Consider the following 19,588-nt stretch of genomic DNA (forward strand, 5'->3'; position numbering starts at 1 on the left):
AGAAACATTCCAAACTCATTATGCCAAATTAAACTAATATGATATTAAAACGTTCAAAAGTTTGGCTGTACACGAGCACGTACACAATATGTTGTTCTCTTTTATGAAATTTGTTAGTACTAAGGTTGAATTATTAAATAATCACTGTTAAATGTGATTAATTTATCACTTTTACCGCGACTGTCGGTAATTATTAATAATAACCGGTTATTATTAATAATTTTCAATTTATCACATTAACCGTAACAGGTAGGTATAATAAGTCCAGAGTTTTCAGACATAGGTAATATATGCTGTCAACTGAAATAAATCTGTTAGCTCTAATGTATTATGTTTAAAACCTCCTCCTTTTTTGAAGTCGGTTAAAAAAATAGCAAACAAGACGTTCATAATAACATATCATGTCTCTTGTTACGGAGGAACACGTGTAGGAATAAGTTAAATATAAACTTATTTATTCGCCCTCAAGAAGCGAGAAAACTCGGGAAAATTATGTTCCACGAGTCACAGAAGAAGCTCCGATTTGATTTCATGTTAAGTTCAAAAAACTTTTTTAAATAAATATTTTGTCACAGTCATTAGGTGTCATAAAGTATTTCTTTATGTGACATTTTATTTATCTACGTGCCTAGGATCCTAGAATTATATCTAATAATGTGTTGTAGTAGTGGATTAGGAATAAATAAAATTTTACGTTTGAACAATTTATTTATAAACGTTGGAATGGAATAAATACAATAATATTTCCAAACTACGCCATAATGTTAGCTTAATATACTAATAGGATCTTCCTTAAATGTTTTTTGTCATTTTCATTAAAATAAGAGCAATTCCAATTTATTTATTTACTAATTAATTTGACATTAGTATGCTTGTATAAAAATATTTAATCAAAATACCCGGTATCGAATATTTGAGATTTTTGACTCCAATTTAATTAGTTAAGTACTTTAAATTAATGCCAATTAGGACATTTTTATTCTGATTTAATAAATAGTACTACTTGTAATCAAATTATTTTGAATAAATAATGATATTTCCAATTTTGAGAATTTATAATTTCGCACACCATTCATTCAGTTCATTAAAATATAATCACATGCATTCATAAATATAGTTTATCGACCCTAAAGAATTAGAACATAATTAACTAAATTACAATTAAATTCAAACTTTTACGACAGGTGCTTCTTCTTTTGGCTTCTGTTCCTCTGGCATGGCTACTTCTGTGTCGTTCTTTACTTCCTTCTGTTCTTTGGTCTGGCCTGCTGGCCCATTGATCAAGCATTCGATGTACGGAGGAGGCTGGTCTTCGACTGGCCGAGTTTTCTCTTGCCTCAATTGTTTAATGTACTGGTGTATGATGATGAGGAAGATTGCGGCAAGCACTGTGAAGAAATTTGTTTTTATATAACAAAGAATTTGGCTATATTTTGTGACTGAAGCATATTATAGCCTGCGTTCACTTTGACCTGACCGCAGAAAGCAAACAAACCCTTGATCCACCACCTGGATGATCATCATCATCATCATCATTTCAACCTAACAACTGCTGAACATAGGCCTCCCCCAATAATTTCCATATCGCCCAGTTGGTAGCGGCCTGCATCCAGCGCCTTCCTGCTACCTTTATGATATTCACCACCTTTTGGCTGGATGGCCTATCCTACGTTTTCCGGACTGCACTCCAGAACCTTGATGCGTTATCGGCCGTCAGTTCTGTGTATGTGCTATGAGCCCTGCCCATTGCCACTTCAGCTAGCTAATCCGTCGGGCTATGTCAGCGACTTTGGTTCGTTCGGATCTCTTCATTTCTGATCTCGTAAAGAAACACCGAGCATAAAATACCCGGACGATGATGATGATGAACTATCGTAATACTCACCAATATCGAAGAGCTTGACGAACCAGTACGCCTCGATGGTGGACACATATCTGAACTCAGGCTGGTAGCTGAAGTACATGACCTGGAGGACCAGCTTCACCACAGACAGGCCGAAGAACATGCGCATTGGCTCTGGGTCTTTCTGAAAGTATAAATAAATAAAATAAATTCTGATATTACCAGGTTTTCGGAATCAATGGTACTAAAAACCAAAGGCAACAGCAAATAGCGGCTGGGTGAACAAGTGGGAGATCGTACAGTCAGCGTCAAATAGTTCGTGATACCTAAAGTAGCAGAAAAGTTACGGAACACTGTGAGACCTCATAGTGATGTTTGTGAATACGGGCGGTAGTCAGGTTAGTGAATATCTACAGTAACTGAAAAATACTACAGTTTTATGTGAGACTAGTATATGCTCGCGGTTTTGCACACGGAAATTTGATATGAAATGAATGACTACGGACTCCATTATGTAGAGTTAAGAAAATTATTTACAAAAGAGCAACAGGAAAATACATAAAGGTCTGATTTACAAAATTGAGGTTTTTGTATGCATTTATACCATTTTATTACAGAATTATTATATTATTGACTCTTCTTTTGGTTTTATTCGAAATTATAACTACTTACCTTGGTTGTTAGTATGATAAGTTTGTGAATATCCTGGTAGATTAAATGATTATGTCCTTAATAAACATACATATATTATCATTAGGATAATGGATATTATCCATCCTCAATAAACTCTTTTACGAATTTCACCCAAATGACATTATCCATAAGGCTGAGAATATGAATTAAGTACACGCAGCATGACAGGGTAAAACCAAATTTCAAAATAAATAAACAATATCCTCAATACATACCTGGTGCAGAGCCACGACATAGGCTTTCACGAATTTCAACCAAATGGCAGTATCAATAAGGTCGAGAATATAATTAGGTACTTACGGAGCATCACATCACAGGGTAAATCCAAAATAAAATATAAAAAAAATCTCAATAGGTACATACCCGGTGCAGCGCGACGACATACGCCTTCACGAACTTCAACCAAATGACGTTGATCATAAGGTTGAGAATATCCACTAAGTATACGTGGAGCATGCCAGGGTAGCATTTAGGCTGGGAGCTCATAGGCATGTAGTCTATGAACACGTTATTTCTGTTCCTTAGGATGAGCGGGAACGGATAGAAGCCGTGGGTCCCAAGGTTGATGACCAGGAGGAACGGTTCTAGCCAGGGCCAGTCGATGCTTGCGAGCTGAAAAAAGGATTAACAGGTTAATAGACTGTACTATTCGTTCGTTCGTTTCAGCCGAAAGACGTCCACTGCTGGACAAAGGCCTCCCCCAAGGATTTCCACAAAGACCGGTCCTGCGCCGCTTGCATCCAGGTACCTCCCGCGACCTTCACCAGATCGTTAGTCCACCTAGTGGGAGGCCTGCCCACGCTACGTCTTCCAGCTCGTGGTCGCCACTCAAGAACTTTCCTGCCCCAGCGGCCATCAGCGTAGGAGAACCAGAGTGACTGACATAGCCCGCAGAATCGCTAAAATCAAGTGGCAGTGGGCGGGGCACATAGTTCGAAGACTGTACTATTATTCATAAAATATATTTATTTGTACTTTAAATTTCTCTAATTCTCTATAAGAACTTCAGGCCGAAAATAATCTCAATATTTTGTTATTCATTAGAAATTAATTAAATGTTTACTATCTACGTAATTACTTCATTTACTTATCTAATGTCAAACACTTTTTAATGAACGTGCTATTTGTAAATGTGTGTCAAAGTCAATGTATCTTATCAATAATTTCACATATTATGTTTATATTTATGTTATTTATATTACTTACAACCACTTCTGGTTTATCTATCTATCTTAACATAATTATTATTTACTTATTATAGTTCAATAGTATTAGTAGTTCCTGTTGTATTTTTATATTGACTAGGTTACTACAACATGCCTACTGGATGGGTAAAATGGGAGGTCGGAACAACTTCATTTTTGCGGCACTCACTCTCGCACTGGTTTAGACTGGTTTGCAATTATTGGCGATATCTTGTCCTTTGTCTTCTGCTCTTATCTTTTTTTTGCCACCTTGGTACTTATACAGTTACTAACGCCCGTATTCACAAACATTACTATGAGGTCTTACAGTACGCGTGGACGCAAAGGGTGTCACACGAACCAATCTTAAAGCTCTATTCAACGTTGTGCGTTCGATTTGCTGCTTCACTTAAGCAAGCTTCGTTTGTGAATACGGTTGTTATAACTCTTGTAAATGATATTACTAACCGAATCCTCGTCGACATCACACTGGAATCCATTCGACACAATGGCGACGATGGCGATATGACACGCTATATCCACAATGCTAGCGATCTGAAACAAATCGCACGGATCATTGATTCACTATTGTTGTATTGTGAAGTATTCTCCATTCACTGAAAGATAGAATAATGTTCAGTCAAAAATATGTGAGAGCATATTTGAACCTGCATATTGTTTATTATATGTAGGTACTAGTACGTAATCGTATAGTTTAAAATTGCATTAGATTGAACGATAATTTCTGATTCGATCGCGCAGGGAAACTCCGAGAATAGCCCGCTCCATCGCCCTTTGTGTGATACGAGCCTTCTTATGAGGCCCATAGTAAGCGACCTCGTCTCAGATCCGTATACCATCACTGGCAACACCCATTGGTCAAAGACTTTTGACTTGAGACACTGCGGTATTTCGAGACGTGAGTATATGGCGAAGCTTCCCGAACGCTGCCCATCCGAGTTGGATTCGACGATTGACCTCTTTCTCGTGACGTATATAAAACGACAAAAAGAATCAGATTTTCTATCAAGAATGGTCGAAATAATGAACTTGAACTAATGATGGTTTGTATCTATCTGCGCTTGACTTGGCTGGAGCTTGAAGAGACTAGTTAATACGAGCAGAGCATTTATTCATAAGTATTCTTTATTGGGCCTGTACGTACATTAACTATTCTCAATCGGTTTAAAAACCGATAATAAGGTAATCAAATTCAAAATTCATTGAGGAAATTCTTGCAACAATAAAAGTCAACTGTGGCTAATACTGGCTCCCGGTATAAAACCGACAAAAACCGGTATAAGTTTAGAATAAAATGCCTCTGAGAGGCAAATGTTGCCAAAAAGTTATCAGATCTCATGTAGAGTCAATCTTCTAACTCTATACGCCCTAATTCTATATTTCCTAACTTCACAAACTCTATCTACCTACTTCAGTCAAAATAAAACTAAGTCTCGAATGAAAAATTTGATTTTTATGAACATTTAATCAAGGCTGGCCAAACCCAAGCACGCCAGCGAGTTAGCCATGGTATAAATGGCCTTGTGAATTTAGTATAGTTTTGCTGGTTGCTCACCTGGAAAATCTATTGGGCCAACCTTGATTTTAAGAGTATCATCCATACCGATAATTTCGTATTTTAGTTAATTTTGTTAATTAATCAATTGGTCTAAAATGAGTTAATAACAGTGAAATACTTACCAAATTCATGTATCCTATGAGGAAACATTTTATCCGAAGGTTGTTGCACCACCGACTGGTCACTGTAGTCATGTTGGCACTGAAAAATATTTACAATTACCTACATGAAATTCGACTTCAAATATTTTATTCAGTACATAGGCCCTTTCCAGGGCACTTATACACGTCCCAAATAATTATGGCTTGCCCTATGTGGTAATCGGGACAACATATAGGCTGGTGCTGAGAAGAAGTGGCGGAAGAAACACAGTCACCTTTGTCAGCCTCTTTTTCAATAAAATAGAGTAATTCATACAGGGTGGAAACGATAAGTGGTCTCACTGGATTATTTCTAAACTATACAAGATATCAAAAAACTTGTTACTGATCCTGTAAGTGCTTCATGATGCCTATCATACGCTATCAAAAATAGGTTACAGAATAAACGTGATCTATCCGAAAATTCAATGTTTCCATTTTCCATACATTTAATACTATCACAGTCATGGTACTCATTTCTTGATATTATAGCAAGTAAAGCCTAAAACTAATGTTTTCCATAAAAATTAAATAAGAATGGAAAGTATGAGTTTATTTAAAGTTTTTTTTTAAATATACTTATAATATTCTGTGGTTTGCATACATGGAAGCTGGAAACATTGAATTTTCGAATAGTTCCAGTTTACAACAGTTTACACACTGCACAAGATTGGTGATTCATTTATGGGGAAATGTATTAAACTTTTCAATAAATTACCACAAACTGTTGTAGAATTGCCCATTCATAAATTTAAAGCACATATCAAAAGCACCTTAATGAAAAAGGGCTACTATAAAGTTGATGATTATATAAAGGATAAAAATGTTTGGAATGTTTAACTACCTAGCTCGCATTAATACTTATGACTATAATTTGTATATTTTAAAGACTGTAAAACCTTGAAAAGGAGGCTGACAATAGTGACTGAGTTTCTTGCGCTGCTTCTTCTCAGCACTGGCCCATTTATTGTCCCGAAGCAGTGGTAGGGTTAATATTGGGACGTGTAAAAGCGCTTTTTTAAAGCCTATTTGCAAAAATAAATGAATTTTATGAATTTTAAATTTTATGAATTTATTCTGTAACCTATTATATTGGTACCATTTGAAAGAGATCGTGAAGCACTTTCAGGATCAGTAGCCAGTTTTTTGATATATTGTATAGTTTAGAAATAATCGAGTGAGATCACTTAACATTTCCACCCTGTTTACATGACACGCAATAAATCTGTGATAGTAATATAGACCAATCCACACTAATTTGTGTGCCTAAATGAAAAAAAAAAGGATGTGTGTTGTGTTTCTAAGCGTATATTACTGAACCAATTTCGAGCACTCTGAAATAAAAAATGTCTTTATTTGAGACTAGCGGCCGCCCGCGACTTCTACGCGTGGATCTCGTTTTACCCCCTTCATCTATCTTACGCGGTTTAGATTTTTTCATACAAATGTTTTTTCCAGCTAACTCCCTTTCCCGTGGGAATTTTGCAATATCCTGTTGTAACTAAGCTTTCAGTTTACTATGATACCTGCATGCCAAATTCCAAGCGTCTAACTTAAGCGGTTTAGATTTTTCATACAAAAGGATTTTCCCGCTAATTCCCGTTCCCGTGGGAATTCCTAAGTACCTATATTAAAACCTGCCCAGGAGTACGAAGAATATTAATTGTACCAAGTTTTGTTAAAATCCGTCGATTAGTTTTTGTTTCTATAAGGAACTCAACATACAGACAGACAGACAAAAATTTTACTGATTGCATTTTTGGCATAGTATCGATTACTAATCACCCCCTGATGTGTAGTTATTTTGAAAATATATTTCATGTATAGAATAGGCTAGTTTCTAAAAAAAATTTTATAGTCCGTCAATTTTAATATAAAAAAATATTGGACACGTATATTTTTAATTTTCAATCAAATAAATAATTACAAAATTATAGTGCGTTGAAGTTCCGTGCGACGTCACAAAGTGCTGCACTTTTACGCACTCACTAACGTCACGGGCCTTTTCTTTAGAACTTTGGCACGCTTTATCTCTTTACATTTTCATTAGTTTTAAAAAGTGAAAAATACGTGTCGAGTAGTTTTTGATTAGCTAACTGAAGGACAAATTAAAACTCTTGCTTTTTTACCCAGGAAACATCCCTATTGATCTGTCTACAGATTTATTATAAGTACCTACTAGTTTTTATCCACGGCTTCGCCCGCGTGAAATTAGTCACAGAACATTATAAATGGGTCCGTGGCCGAGTCCCCCAGTGTTCGACGCACCCGTGGTCGACGCCCCCGATTTATATAAATTTAATATCATACTTTTTTCGGCTTTTGCACTAAGTACAGTCAACAAAAACTAATGAAAAAACAATGATTTTGCATGTTAACTGTTGGTGTACTAAAAACTAAAAGATGTGATTTAATTCCTATTAATTGTTGTTTTTGTTATTATTCCAAAAAATAAAATGTTGTATTTTTTGTTGTAAATACTTAAAACTTTTACAATTTAAACTTTTATTTGTAGTTAGTTTAATGTAGAGAGAGTAAGTTATTTTAAGGACTGATTATTTAATTGTTAATAACTTTGAAGACAGATTGTTATAATTATTTTGATTAGGTAAAACGATTTACATGTTATTATAGGTACTGGATACCTTTAGGTAATCAAAACTGTGATTTAACAATATTGTTATCTAGAGATTTTATGAGACAAATATTTTGGTTTTATTAATAAATAATTATAAATAACAAGACTTCTCATGAATTGAAACTGCATACAAAATAAAACCAATCATTGTTTGTAGGTATCATTATGGTAAAATATATTAAACATTTATTTTGTACGATCAGTAGGTACAAATATTTCTTCGTTTATAAACATTTTTGTGCCTGACTGTAAATTTGATTAAAAATTGCTTCAAATAAATTTAACTGATCGGGGGCGTTGACCACGGGTGCGTCGAACACTGGGGGACTCGGCCACGGACCCTTATAAATTAAAGTCTTATTATTAAATGTTATTCTGATGTAATAAACAAGAATACTTTTAAGTTTCATCGGAATATCCGTTTAGTTGGACTTGAAAGAGTAACGAATATCCACATATTCTTACTCGAGTTTATGGATGATGACTGGATAATGAAATCGAAATTATATTTAGTCGTCAGATATAAAAAAAATAATTTGGACATGTATTTTTTTATTATTTTTTCATTATCGAATAATAAATTAGAGTATATTGAGTTGAAATGTCGCGTCGTCACTTTTGAGTTAAAAAAATTACTCAATCGTGACGTAACGCGTCATTTCAACTCGATGTAGCACTGTTATTATTTAATTATGAAAGAAAATAAGAAATAGGAGTAATATTTTCTAAATATTATCTGTCTGACGGACAATTGATTAAAATTTTGTCATCTAGACTAGTTATTCTAGTGGTGGTCTAAAAGGATAGACCACCTTTCAAAAATTTGTATAAAAATCTGGTTTCACATTATCACCATTGTAACTAGTCGTCTCGAGGTGGCTATCAAGTTTAGGAAAAAAGCAAATTATATCGCGAGCTAAATCAGCACAACGCCATCTAGTGAAAATATTTGTAAGCGTTAACTTCTGTTCACGACGCTGTTTCTGCTAGGGGCACTTTTACCTTTAGTTAGTAAATTTTTAACGTGACTTGGTGATGTTGACTAAAATGAAATTTGATTGATTTATTTGTGGGATACTTTAAATTAGCCATCGTATTATTTGTATCCTCAGACAGACAGACAGCCAAAATTTTTACTGATTGCATTTTTAGCATCAGTATCGATCACTAATCACCCCCTGATAGTTATTTTGAAAATATATTTCATGTACAGAATTGACCTCATTACAGATTTATTATAAGTATAGATAGATATGGGTTTTTTAAATGTAATTAATTTTACTGACATTCATCTACTCTAGATTGCAAACGGAAATAATGAATAGACGTTGGGAATTCCCTTTTGATATAAATTAATTAAAAGGCAATTAATTTAGTATTATTGTTCCGGCCTTCTTATAAACAATCAATTGACAAACACCAGTGACGTAACTTTTTCGCGATTTCGATACATTTCGCCTCTGGTACAGTCGACGGCATATAAGACTACACATTTTTTGTTGAAAAATCGCCTCTTAAAATCCCAGAGTATTTAGCTTGATAAGACGTCGTCTATACATTAGAGGGTCATGCTCCTGCAATGGGGACTAATTGAAATAATGGTGATTTAGATATTTGTGTTATTTTCCATCAAACATTAAAGCAGGGATTCCCAAACTTATTTTGTCTACTGCCCACTTTGAGAATACATTATTTTTAGCGCCTAGTTATACTTGAGAATCGAGAGCTCAATCGGTGTCTAACGCCCGTATTCACAAACATTACTATGAGGTCTCACAGTGCGCGTGGACGCACAGGGTCACACACGAACCAATCACAGTGTGATTAACCATGAGTTTATATTAGGTGTGCTCGCTAGCGACTGCGTAAAAATGACATTAAATGTATGACAGACTGTACAGCGCCCCTAGCGGCTACTTTCAAGAACTAATATCTTCATAGATGTTTTTGATGCACTCGCTAGCGAGCACACTTAACGTAAACTCATGGTAAGCACACTGAGCTCTATTTAACGCTGTGCGTTCGATCTGCTTCCTTTAAGCAAGCATCGTTTGTGAATACGGGCGTAAGAGTCCTAGTAAATCCTGGTCCGTGAGCACGTAGAATCCCGTCCAATGACCCCAAGCTACCCATCCTTATCGCTCGCGCGTAATTATATTGCTGTCGCGACTGTGCGACGCGCGCCCGCAGTGAGTGTGCGAGCGCGACAGCAACATAATTACGTACGAGCGACAAGGATGGGCAGCTTGGGGTAATTGGACGGGATTCTACGTGCTCACGGACCAGGCTTTAGATGAAATTACAAATCACGCCCCAAGCCTCTGTAGGCTTTTTTTCTGGGTCTCTTCATCATCATCATTATCTCAGCCATAGGACGTCCACTGCTGAACATAGGCCTCCTCCAATGCTTTCCATGTTGCCCGGTTGGTAGCGGCCTTCCAGAATCTTGCTGCCCCATCGGCCGTCAGTTCTGCTTACTATGTGCCCTGCCCATTACCACTTCAGCTTTTTAATTCGTCGGGCTATGTCAACGAGTTTAGTTCGTTTACGGATCTCCTCATTTCTGATTCATTCTCGTTAAGAAACACCGACCATAGCACGCTGTGCAGCTTCTGTTTATGGCCTATAGTGAGAGGTAACACACTGCAGCGCCCACAAGGGGGCGTTATTACCCACTTTGGGAAAGGCTGCATTACAGTCTTATCATTACTAGTTATTTAGTATCGGTGTGCAGTGTAATGAGCTCGTTTTTTAATTACCAATCGTGAGTCATCGATTGACGAACAACCGTGCCGGCTAAATGACGAAGGTTTTTAAAAGTAGTCACCTCTGTCTCAAGTCAACATTTTTCTTGAATAAATTTGTTTTTTCGATATTTTTCAATAACATATATACCAATAATTACACAATTTTACATGACAATAACACAGATACACTTGTGGTGTCGGTACTGTCATACAGTCGACCGCACATCGAACTCTACATTTTTTTGGCAAAAATGGCTCCTGTCTCAATTCCATAAGACGCATAGTGTTTAGCTTGAACTACAGCTGTCTCTACTAGCTCTAGATTGTTCAATAGTGGTACTAGAGCCGACTTAATGGAGTAAGTCTGTAGTAGAGTATCTTAAAGACATGATTGTGAGCTTATGGCATGTGTGACTAAATAGTTAGTCACAGGAATAGGTTTGTATTCTGTTATTCTTCAAGGAACAGACGACAGCACTATACTTGTCCTGCTACTTACCTAGACGAAATATGTGTAGTCTAATGTGTATCAAAATTAGTTCAGCAATTTACGTGAAAACAAAACAATCAAACATTTGGACTTGGGATTATTAAGTAGGTAGTAAGCTTGCCTACTATAAATTTATAAGTGGTGTAAAAAAAGCAGCGGTTACTTTAAATGACTCTATGTCGCTAATGTGGGATACTGATAACCTGTCTACTTCGAAAGTCAATGTCATACCAACGCAACACGTGCGCGAAACAACAATAAACTAATCATTCTAGAATTCGATCCACTGTTTTACTTATCGCCTCGCTACGGTTTGAACACACTAAATAAACATAATAACAACTCAAAAAGTACTTTTAAACTATCACTGACCTTTTTGGTGCACTTTCAACTGTTATTTTCCACAAAAACAAGGATAAAACACAACAAAATGACGGCTAAAAGTGTTCTAGTCGATCCGAGCGCAATCAGACTCGTGCGCAGCGCTGCAGCGATCGCGGTGGTGTGCGTTCGTCAGATGTTAATAAGCCAAGGTCACACTGGCACGTCTGACGATGTCGTGACTTGTCGTAAATGTTATAGGCAATTAGTGTAAGGTTGACCGACGAGCGGTAGAGGATATCCGCTTGAATTTAGAAGAAACATAGAAATGTTCACTACTTTTAGTCGCAGTTTAGTATTTGTGGTTATAAAATGTAGCAAAAGCATTTAAGAGAAACGAGGAAAAATATTTTAAAAATCCTTATAGAGTAGAAAAATACAAAATACCATGATGCTATAAGACATTTTGACTGACAAAGTATGAGTAGGTAACTATCTGGCAACGAATCAAAAAATAATAATTAAAGACTACAAATAAACAAATTGTAAATACTTGTCCTGCTACTTACCTGTCTTTAACACATTTTTATTACAGTAAGGCTGAGCACCATTTTATTTTAACCGTGACTATAAACACCATAACCAAGACCGGTGTTTTTGTATGGAGTTTGACAGACTTTTGAAATTTGTTAAAGTTAAAGTAAGATAGTGCAACCCAGCCTAAGTGTATGAAGAACAAATAAAAAGAATTTGCTAGTAAAGTATCATTTTATGCAATTTGTGTAAGCATTGGAAACAGTCTGAACTCATCTTTACATCTCCTTCATATGTATGCGTGCGCTCATCGTTCACTTTATTCCTGGAAAGTCCCCTGGTTATTTTACATGCACACACACCACATGAGGAAAACTGACATTGGTTGATTCAACGTCCATTTCTTGTTTTGTTACGCTTCACCGGCTGCACTTCTAAGTAAAACTCTAATGTATGTGTACGATAACTTAAGAGTTGTTTGTGTAGTTGTGTGGTAGTAAAGCGCCATCTGTGTGCGGTAAGCGAATTGAAATTGATTCGTCAACAAATGCATTGATTGGAAAGTGCATGCGATGGCGCATGAGTAATATGATGATGTTGTGTCGTTCAAAGGTGAAATGAGTAGGTACTTGCTTTAAATAATGACTATCAATATCTTTTCAGTACTTTTCTTATACATTTATGTGTCTGAATCTGCATTTATTCTGAGGTTTCTTCGGGTAAAATCAAACTTTTCTTCTTCTCTTAGGTATTGAGAGCAAACGGGACTATTCCCACCTCTCGTTCCCACCACTGCAACTCCTGTGTAGCCAGGATCTACAGCTTGACCGCCACAAAAACCCAACCAATGAAGGTCAAGTTTGTCCCGGGGGAAAGTTAAACTGTCATTGGACCCGCAACGAAATTAATCAGAAGAACATAGGAGGAGTTCGAAATTAAGGTTCGACTTCCCTCCATTGCAAAGCGGATGACAGGTGACAAACAAAGGTTTAAAACCTTTAAGAAAAAGATTATGCACCACGGACAATAAATTAAATTAAGGGGGCCTATCTTATGAGCAATTAGCAACTACCTGCCAATAATATTTTTCACAAAATCGCTTAAAAGCACGGAAATTTTTCCTTGTCGCGACAAGATCGGTGTAATAAATTGCGGAAACAGATGTATGTTGTATTGAATTAAGCATTATATCACGTTCATGTTTCCAAAGATCACACTCCCACAAGATATGATGGGCAGACTGCTCATGACTGACATCATCAGTGGAACACTCGCAAAAAGGAGACGGAACTAGTTTGAATTCGTGAAGTTTATGTTTAAAGTTGCTGTAGGTATTGAGAGCAGTGTGCTTACCATGAGTTTACGTTAGGTGTGCTCGCTAGCGACTGCGCAAAAAAATTACATTAAATGTATGATTTATATTATGCAGCGGGCCTAGCGGCTACTTTCAAGAAATAAAATCTTCATCGATTTTTTAACGTTAACTCATGGTAAGCACACAGAACTCTAGTGGAAGACTCTACGAGCAGGCAACATACTTATTTTATTTTAAAATGTACCTAACTATTTTATACGAGGGAATAAAACCCAGAACATTTGTATCAAAATAGTGTAACACTTTAACCACCAAGCCGAGAACATAGTTGATTTATCTAAAAATCAGTGGCCCAAATGATAGCGCCTAAATGAAAACATGTAATTTTACTATGAGCTTGTTCCAATTTATATGTAGAAAATGGAAATCTTTAAATAATTTAAAAATTCATTACTAGTTATTTGCATACTTAACAGTTAACAACAATCAACAACTTAGCAGAAAATGTCTTTTTATTTCTGGCATAACACTGTGACCCGCATCGTGGCATGCCACCCATAAATTGCTTACCTATCATTGTCGCTATTATTGACGAGGTAGTACTTTTGCCTCCGGTTTTCATTATGAACAAATAATTCTGAAAATTTTCCTGAAAGAAATCCAATGAATGCGATCTTACAAGTAAAGATTGTTGATTACCTGAAAATCTTATATGCCCATACACTAAAGTTTCAGTATATATTGAAAACATACTCTCGAAAAAACATAACCCTCCTTCTAGCGCAGTCGGGTAATAAGTTCCTAGTTTGTATTTTATCAGCAAGTGGTGAGGCCAGACTCTTAATGTTTTTTAAAATGTCTTTCATTTACGTATTTTGTAGAGAAAAAATCTTTTAGAATTAGTAGACTCAAAGTATTCCAATTAGCTGTTTGTCTTAGTTTAAAAAATAATTAATTATGTCTGACATTATACGGGTCGTGAATTTGTAACCTACCTAGTATAAAGACTGAATTTACTTATTAACCACAGTCATTTATTAGCAAACTTGAACATTAAAACATTTAGCATCAATATACGCGCGAAAATACCGAAAGTCAAGTGACAGATCGTAGTGAAGTGCACGAGTCATCGATTGAATAGTGATGGAATGCGTAGATTCGATTTAACCCGCTAACAACTCGGCCATCCTGCAACATCTTCGGTCCTCCGAAGATGACCTTTGGAGCAGCAGCGTCTGCAGGATCCACCACNTATAAGTAGAATGTACAAGAAATAAAGTACTTTTCATCAACTTGTAGGTAGCGTCCCATACACATTACACACTGAAACTCGCAACAGATCGTACAAATTAATATAGTTTAAGGGTACTGATCGCACTTCTGAACTCTATAAAGACTGAATTTACTTATTAACCACAGTCATTTATTAGCAAACTTGAACATTAAAACATTTAGCATCAATATACGCGCGAAAATACCGAAAGTCAAGTGACAGATCGTAGTGAAGTGCACGAGTCATCGATTGAATAGTGATGGAATGCGTAGATTCGATTTAACCCGCTAACACTAGTTAAAATAATAAGTACTCTACGCATAATAGGTTTGCTGTAAGACTGGTGTATTAAATAAGGTAGGTAAGTATAACCTAGCTATAGTTGATGCAATTCACGAAGGCGAGTGAGTTAGACATGTGTGGTGGCTCGCTCGCTACTGTTAGTTTTTCAAAAGTTTTGATAGACATTACGTTATGTGCATGCTACACACACAAGTAAAGCTCAGTCGCCTTCGTGAGTTGCTAGAACTTATAATAAAATAAAAGCAATCTTTTTTCTTAAAATTAATAAGAACAAACAGCCAGATTTATTGTTCACTAGTTAATTTAGATCGATATTTGTGCCAGGTGCACCGTTTTCAATGCATTATGGATGGACAGATGCCGTGCAGCTGAATATTGTATGGAAACCGAACGGCCGTCTTGTGGGCGGACGTACACTCATTCCAATAAACTTTATTGCTATTATTATAAATGCGACCTAATTAATTTAAGATAATGATGGTGATTTTAAAACCAGTGCATATAAAGAGCAAAGTAGGAAGCGCTCCACGATAAACATTATTATGTTGTAAAAAATCATAAAAACAAAGAGTCAATCGATTTCGGAATTAAAAATTATAACGTTTGTAACTTTGACACGATAACCAACCCACCTAGAGTTGGTAATCGTGATTCTATCTAATTGGTAAACTTTGGAAGTATTAAAAAAATATTAAAAACGATACCAATGTAAGAACTTTGTGAAAACTCTTTTGGCAAATGTGAAGTTTAATTGGTAACTAACTCTATGTGTGTTATGGAATGTTGTTTGTTTTCCTAAAAATAAAATAAGTTATACAGAGGAAAGATTTCATTGTTTGTTTGTATTGAATAGGCTCCTAACAACTGGATTGATTTTAACAATTATTTCGCGTTTAGAATCCTACATTATTTCATATTATGAACATAGGTGGTACAAAGTTCGCACGGTTCAGCTAGTCTTGAAATAAAACTGCATAATATAGCTACATAATAATATTCATTTCACGTTTGTAAACAATCTATCTCACATTCTAACTATATTGTCAATGAATGTGTATCATTTAGTACCAAATAAATACATATATTTCTTTCTGTCTTTCTTTCTTTACATTCTTCTTTCATTCATAAATGGTTAAAAACAATTTTAACCCGACTGTACGTCACTCATTTATTAAAAGACCTACCGCAATTAGAAAGGCTGCAATCGTATTGCCTTGTTGTTTGTAGTTCGAATAAAAATTACCTTATCATTTGTGTTATTAATTACTGCTGTTTAATATTGTGATTGTTATTAATTAAAGACTTTCGAAGTCGGCCGATAATTTGCTCGGGTTTTTAATCAGTATTGAACTGAACATGTATGGAAATGCGCATATTTTGTACCCCTTCAAATATCAGCGAATCGAGATACAATAGAAAGAAATCAATTGTTACTGAAAACGCAGCGTGGGACGTCCACCCACAAGGTGGACCGACGACATCATAAAGGTAGCAGGAAGGCGCTGGACGCAGGCCGCTACCAATAGATCAACATGGATAGCATTGGGGGAGGCCTATGTTCAGCAGTGGACGTCCTATGGCTGAGATGATGATGATGATGAATTGATACTGTGGTCACATGCGACCAAGTATCGGCCGATTACAAATTAGAAGTCGACTAAACTATCGGCCGACTAAAAGTCTGTAATATGCTGGGTAGGGAATGAATGTACTTCACGAAAGACACAAAATACGTTAAAATGGTAGTAATTCGTTCTAATCCAGAGCTCTCAACCTCAAGCCTTCTTTAAATTGCATTTGACTACAGCACTAAGCCCCTGCAAGTCCGTGTTTGCGGTCTTAATATAATTTGGGTGTCTGGCAGAACGTTCTCGATGTAGTACGGATTTTAAATTGTCTCGCAAATTACACTTCAGCACTTTTACACATTTTACTATGTGAGAACCAAACTGAGAGAGACTGAGTTAAATAAAGCAATAACTGAGATATATTTTTGACTTGAAGCAAATAAACGCAGTTTTGAGGGGTATTTTTTTGTTATAGCCCTCTTCAAGTGAGCGCAAATCGAGACAGGTAATAGAAATCAATTTTTACCGACGCTTCATGCGACCGCTTAGGGCACAGTAGATATAATAATATGAGCTAACTGTGCTTAGGGTTTAAAATAGGTTATGCTACCTATAATTATGTAGATCATTTAGCGGTTGCACCCAATGGGGTTCGAACCCGCAACCGTTGCTAACGAGTCTGCTAGCTAGATCAGGCATCTGTTCATCAATAATTAATCTTTTTAGCTCGTGTAAGTTAAAAGTCTGAAATACGCACAGGTAATCGATGGATGATCCAATTTCCGTAATAGTTTTCTTTATTTCGGTCCCATTCTATCCAAGAAACCAGAGTAATAAGTACCAAATTGTATCCAGTCTCTTTTCAATGCCAAACTAATTTAGTTTTAGTTCCACTGCAAGTCAGCCGGGCCCTAAGCAATAATCTTAGTGCTCGAATTCAATCGGGATCGAATCGAAATCTATTTATCCTGCAGTTTCCACACAAGGCACAGCTTAATTGAGAGTAAAACCTAGGATTGGGTCCAGAAGTGGCCTGGTAATACTGGAGGCGTGATGCGTCGGATTGCGAGCCTTGTATGCATCCATAAAGGGCAGGATATGGACATAAACAGACGTTTACATGTTCCGATTTTCTTATCTATCCTTTTTTTTTATCTGAAAGACGTCTACTGCTGGACAAAGTCCTCCCTGGGGATTTCTATAACGACCGATTCTGAGCTGTATGTCAGGGGCCCCCCTGAAAAATAACCCTAGTTATGCCAATGGCAAAACTTAGTGAGTACCTAGGTACGTGATGATATACAGAACCTTGGAACGTGGCTGTGAAGATAATTCTTCAGAAGTTTGAAATTTCATTCTTTTAGGTTCTGAGGTGGAATTGTGTAAAGCAATCGTTATCATTATTTTGACAGTTCATAACGTACGATTATTCTGTCAAATGCTTTTTTTAACGGATTTTATCGTACGATATGAACTGTCAAATGATTATGATTGCTTTACACAATTCCACCTCTGGAATGGATTGCCTAGTGGAAAGTATAGCACTTAACACAGTTAAACGCCCACTCGCTCGATTGACCAACGGCACCAACGGTTATAAGAAGAGTGACAAGACAAGTGACAGTCAATGGGTGACAATGCGTTCCTAATATAACTTTTTAGGTGTTGGCAACTTTACCCAATAAGTTGTTTGGCTCAATAAAGTCGATCCGTGTAAAGGCCAGTTTGGAGAGTGTTGAATAGAGATGCGATTGACGAAGGAGTTCCTCTTGCAATTCCAAAGACGTCCATCCGAGATTGCTCTGGCCGAAACTTGGTCGACTTGGCTTGAAATATACCTAACATGAATGCTTGTACGTCAAAAAGGAGTGAGTTGATTGTATGTTAAAAAGGATTTTGGTGATTTTTAAATGCTTCTAACGCTTAACTAAGTAAATGCTAAATTACACCAATAAAAGTGACTCTTTTCAAATACCTATGTAAAAAAATAAACTAGGCAATTTATCTTAAAATGATTTATTCTATATTTGCAATACTTTACATTCCCTTAGGTTTCCATATAGGTTAAGAAGGAAAGGTCGTAATTTTTTCAGTTTATGTTTGACATTTTCAGTCTCATTCGTGACCTCAATGGCCTTAATCTTGTGCTTTTAAATCTATTTCTTTTAGAAATGTCTCATAACAATTTCGGTCCTAACGAAACTTTACAAAGTCAACATATTATTATGTACTTATTGATAACATAGTGCTTTTAGAACAAATAACATGCACTTACCTTCATACATATCCTATTAAGATAAATACATGTCAAAAACTTTCGTCCCTCTATTATCCAGATTCCAGAACCGTTCCAGAACCGTTCTATTTTGGTCGTAACATCATAATTATGTTCGCAAACAGTTTGGATTACAAAGCGTGCTGATTAATGATGAATGGGCGGTAATTAATGCTGTTTGACTTATTGAGATGTCCGATTATACTTGAGCCATCAGTACTTTTATTACTACCCACGGTTGACCACTGCTGGGCGTGGGATGTTATTCTCAATATATTTCATTGTTACATCTATTTCAGCTGCTTATTGTATCCAAGTCGTGACAAGGAAAAATACTGTTGTTTCAAGCGATTTAGGGATATTTTTTAATTAACAAAAAAGTCTTCAAAGTCTTCATTGTAAATGCTTACTGTTGGCAATGTACTCAAATTCAAATTCAAATTCAAATTTTTTATTGCTCTATCATATTCAATGATTTACTTATTTATAAGCTTGGCTTATCACCTGTTCTTCGCATTGCTCTTACTGGAGGGAAGTCGAACCTTAACTTTGAAATATTCTAGTTTCTTCTCATTAATTTCGATGGGGTTGCAATGACAGTTTAACTTTCCTCTGTAATTCAATCTCTGCCTAAAGTATTTGTAGGGAAATTGCATTTGTCAAAAGACTAGAACGTACTAAGTAT

General features: G+C 36.1%; 1 protein-coding gene across 1 annotated transcript; it reads right to left on the minus strand.

The window, feature by feature from the left end:
* Positions 1-722: 722 nt before the first annotated feature.
* LOC114359912 (uncharacterized) lies at positions 723-11,845 on the minus strand. Its single transcript, XM_028314463.1, has 6 exons — positions 11,687-11,845; positions 5,422-5,500; positions 4,189-4,275; positions 2,900-3,148; positions 1,886-2,027; positions 723-1,388 (listed from the first exon to the last, which is right to left on the minus strand). Exons 2-6 carry the CDS (start codon positions 5,491-5,493, stop codon positions 1,168-1,170), a joined length of 771 nt encoding a protein of 256 aa, XP_028170264.1. The 5' UTR covers positions 5,494-5,500; positions 11,687-11,845; the 3' UTR covers positions 723-1,167.
* Between the last annotated feature and the right edge of the window lie 7,743 nt (positions 11,846-19,588).

Source organism: Ostrinia furnacalis, unplaced genomic scaffold (assembly GCF_004193835.3).
Source record: "Ostrinia furnacalis isolate ACB-3 unplaced genomic scaffold, ASM419383v2 OfSCF4694, whole genome shotgun sequence".
NCBI lineage: Eukaryota > Metazoa > Arthropoda > Insecta > Lepidoptera > Crambidae > Ostrinia > Ostrinia furnacalis.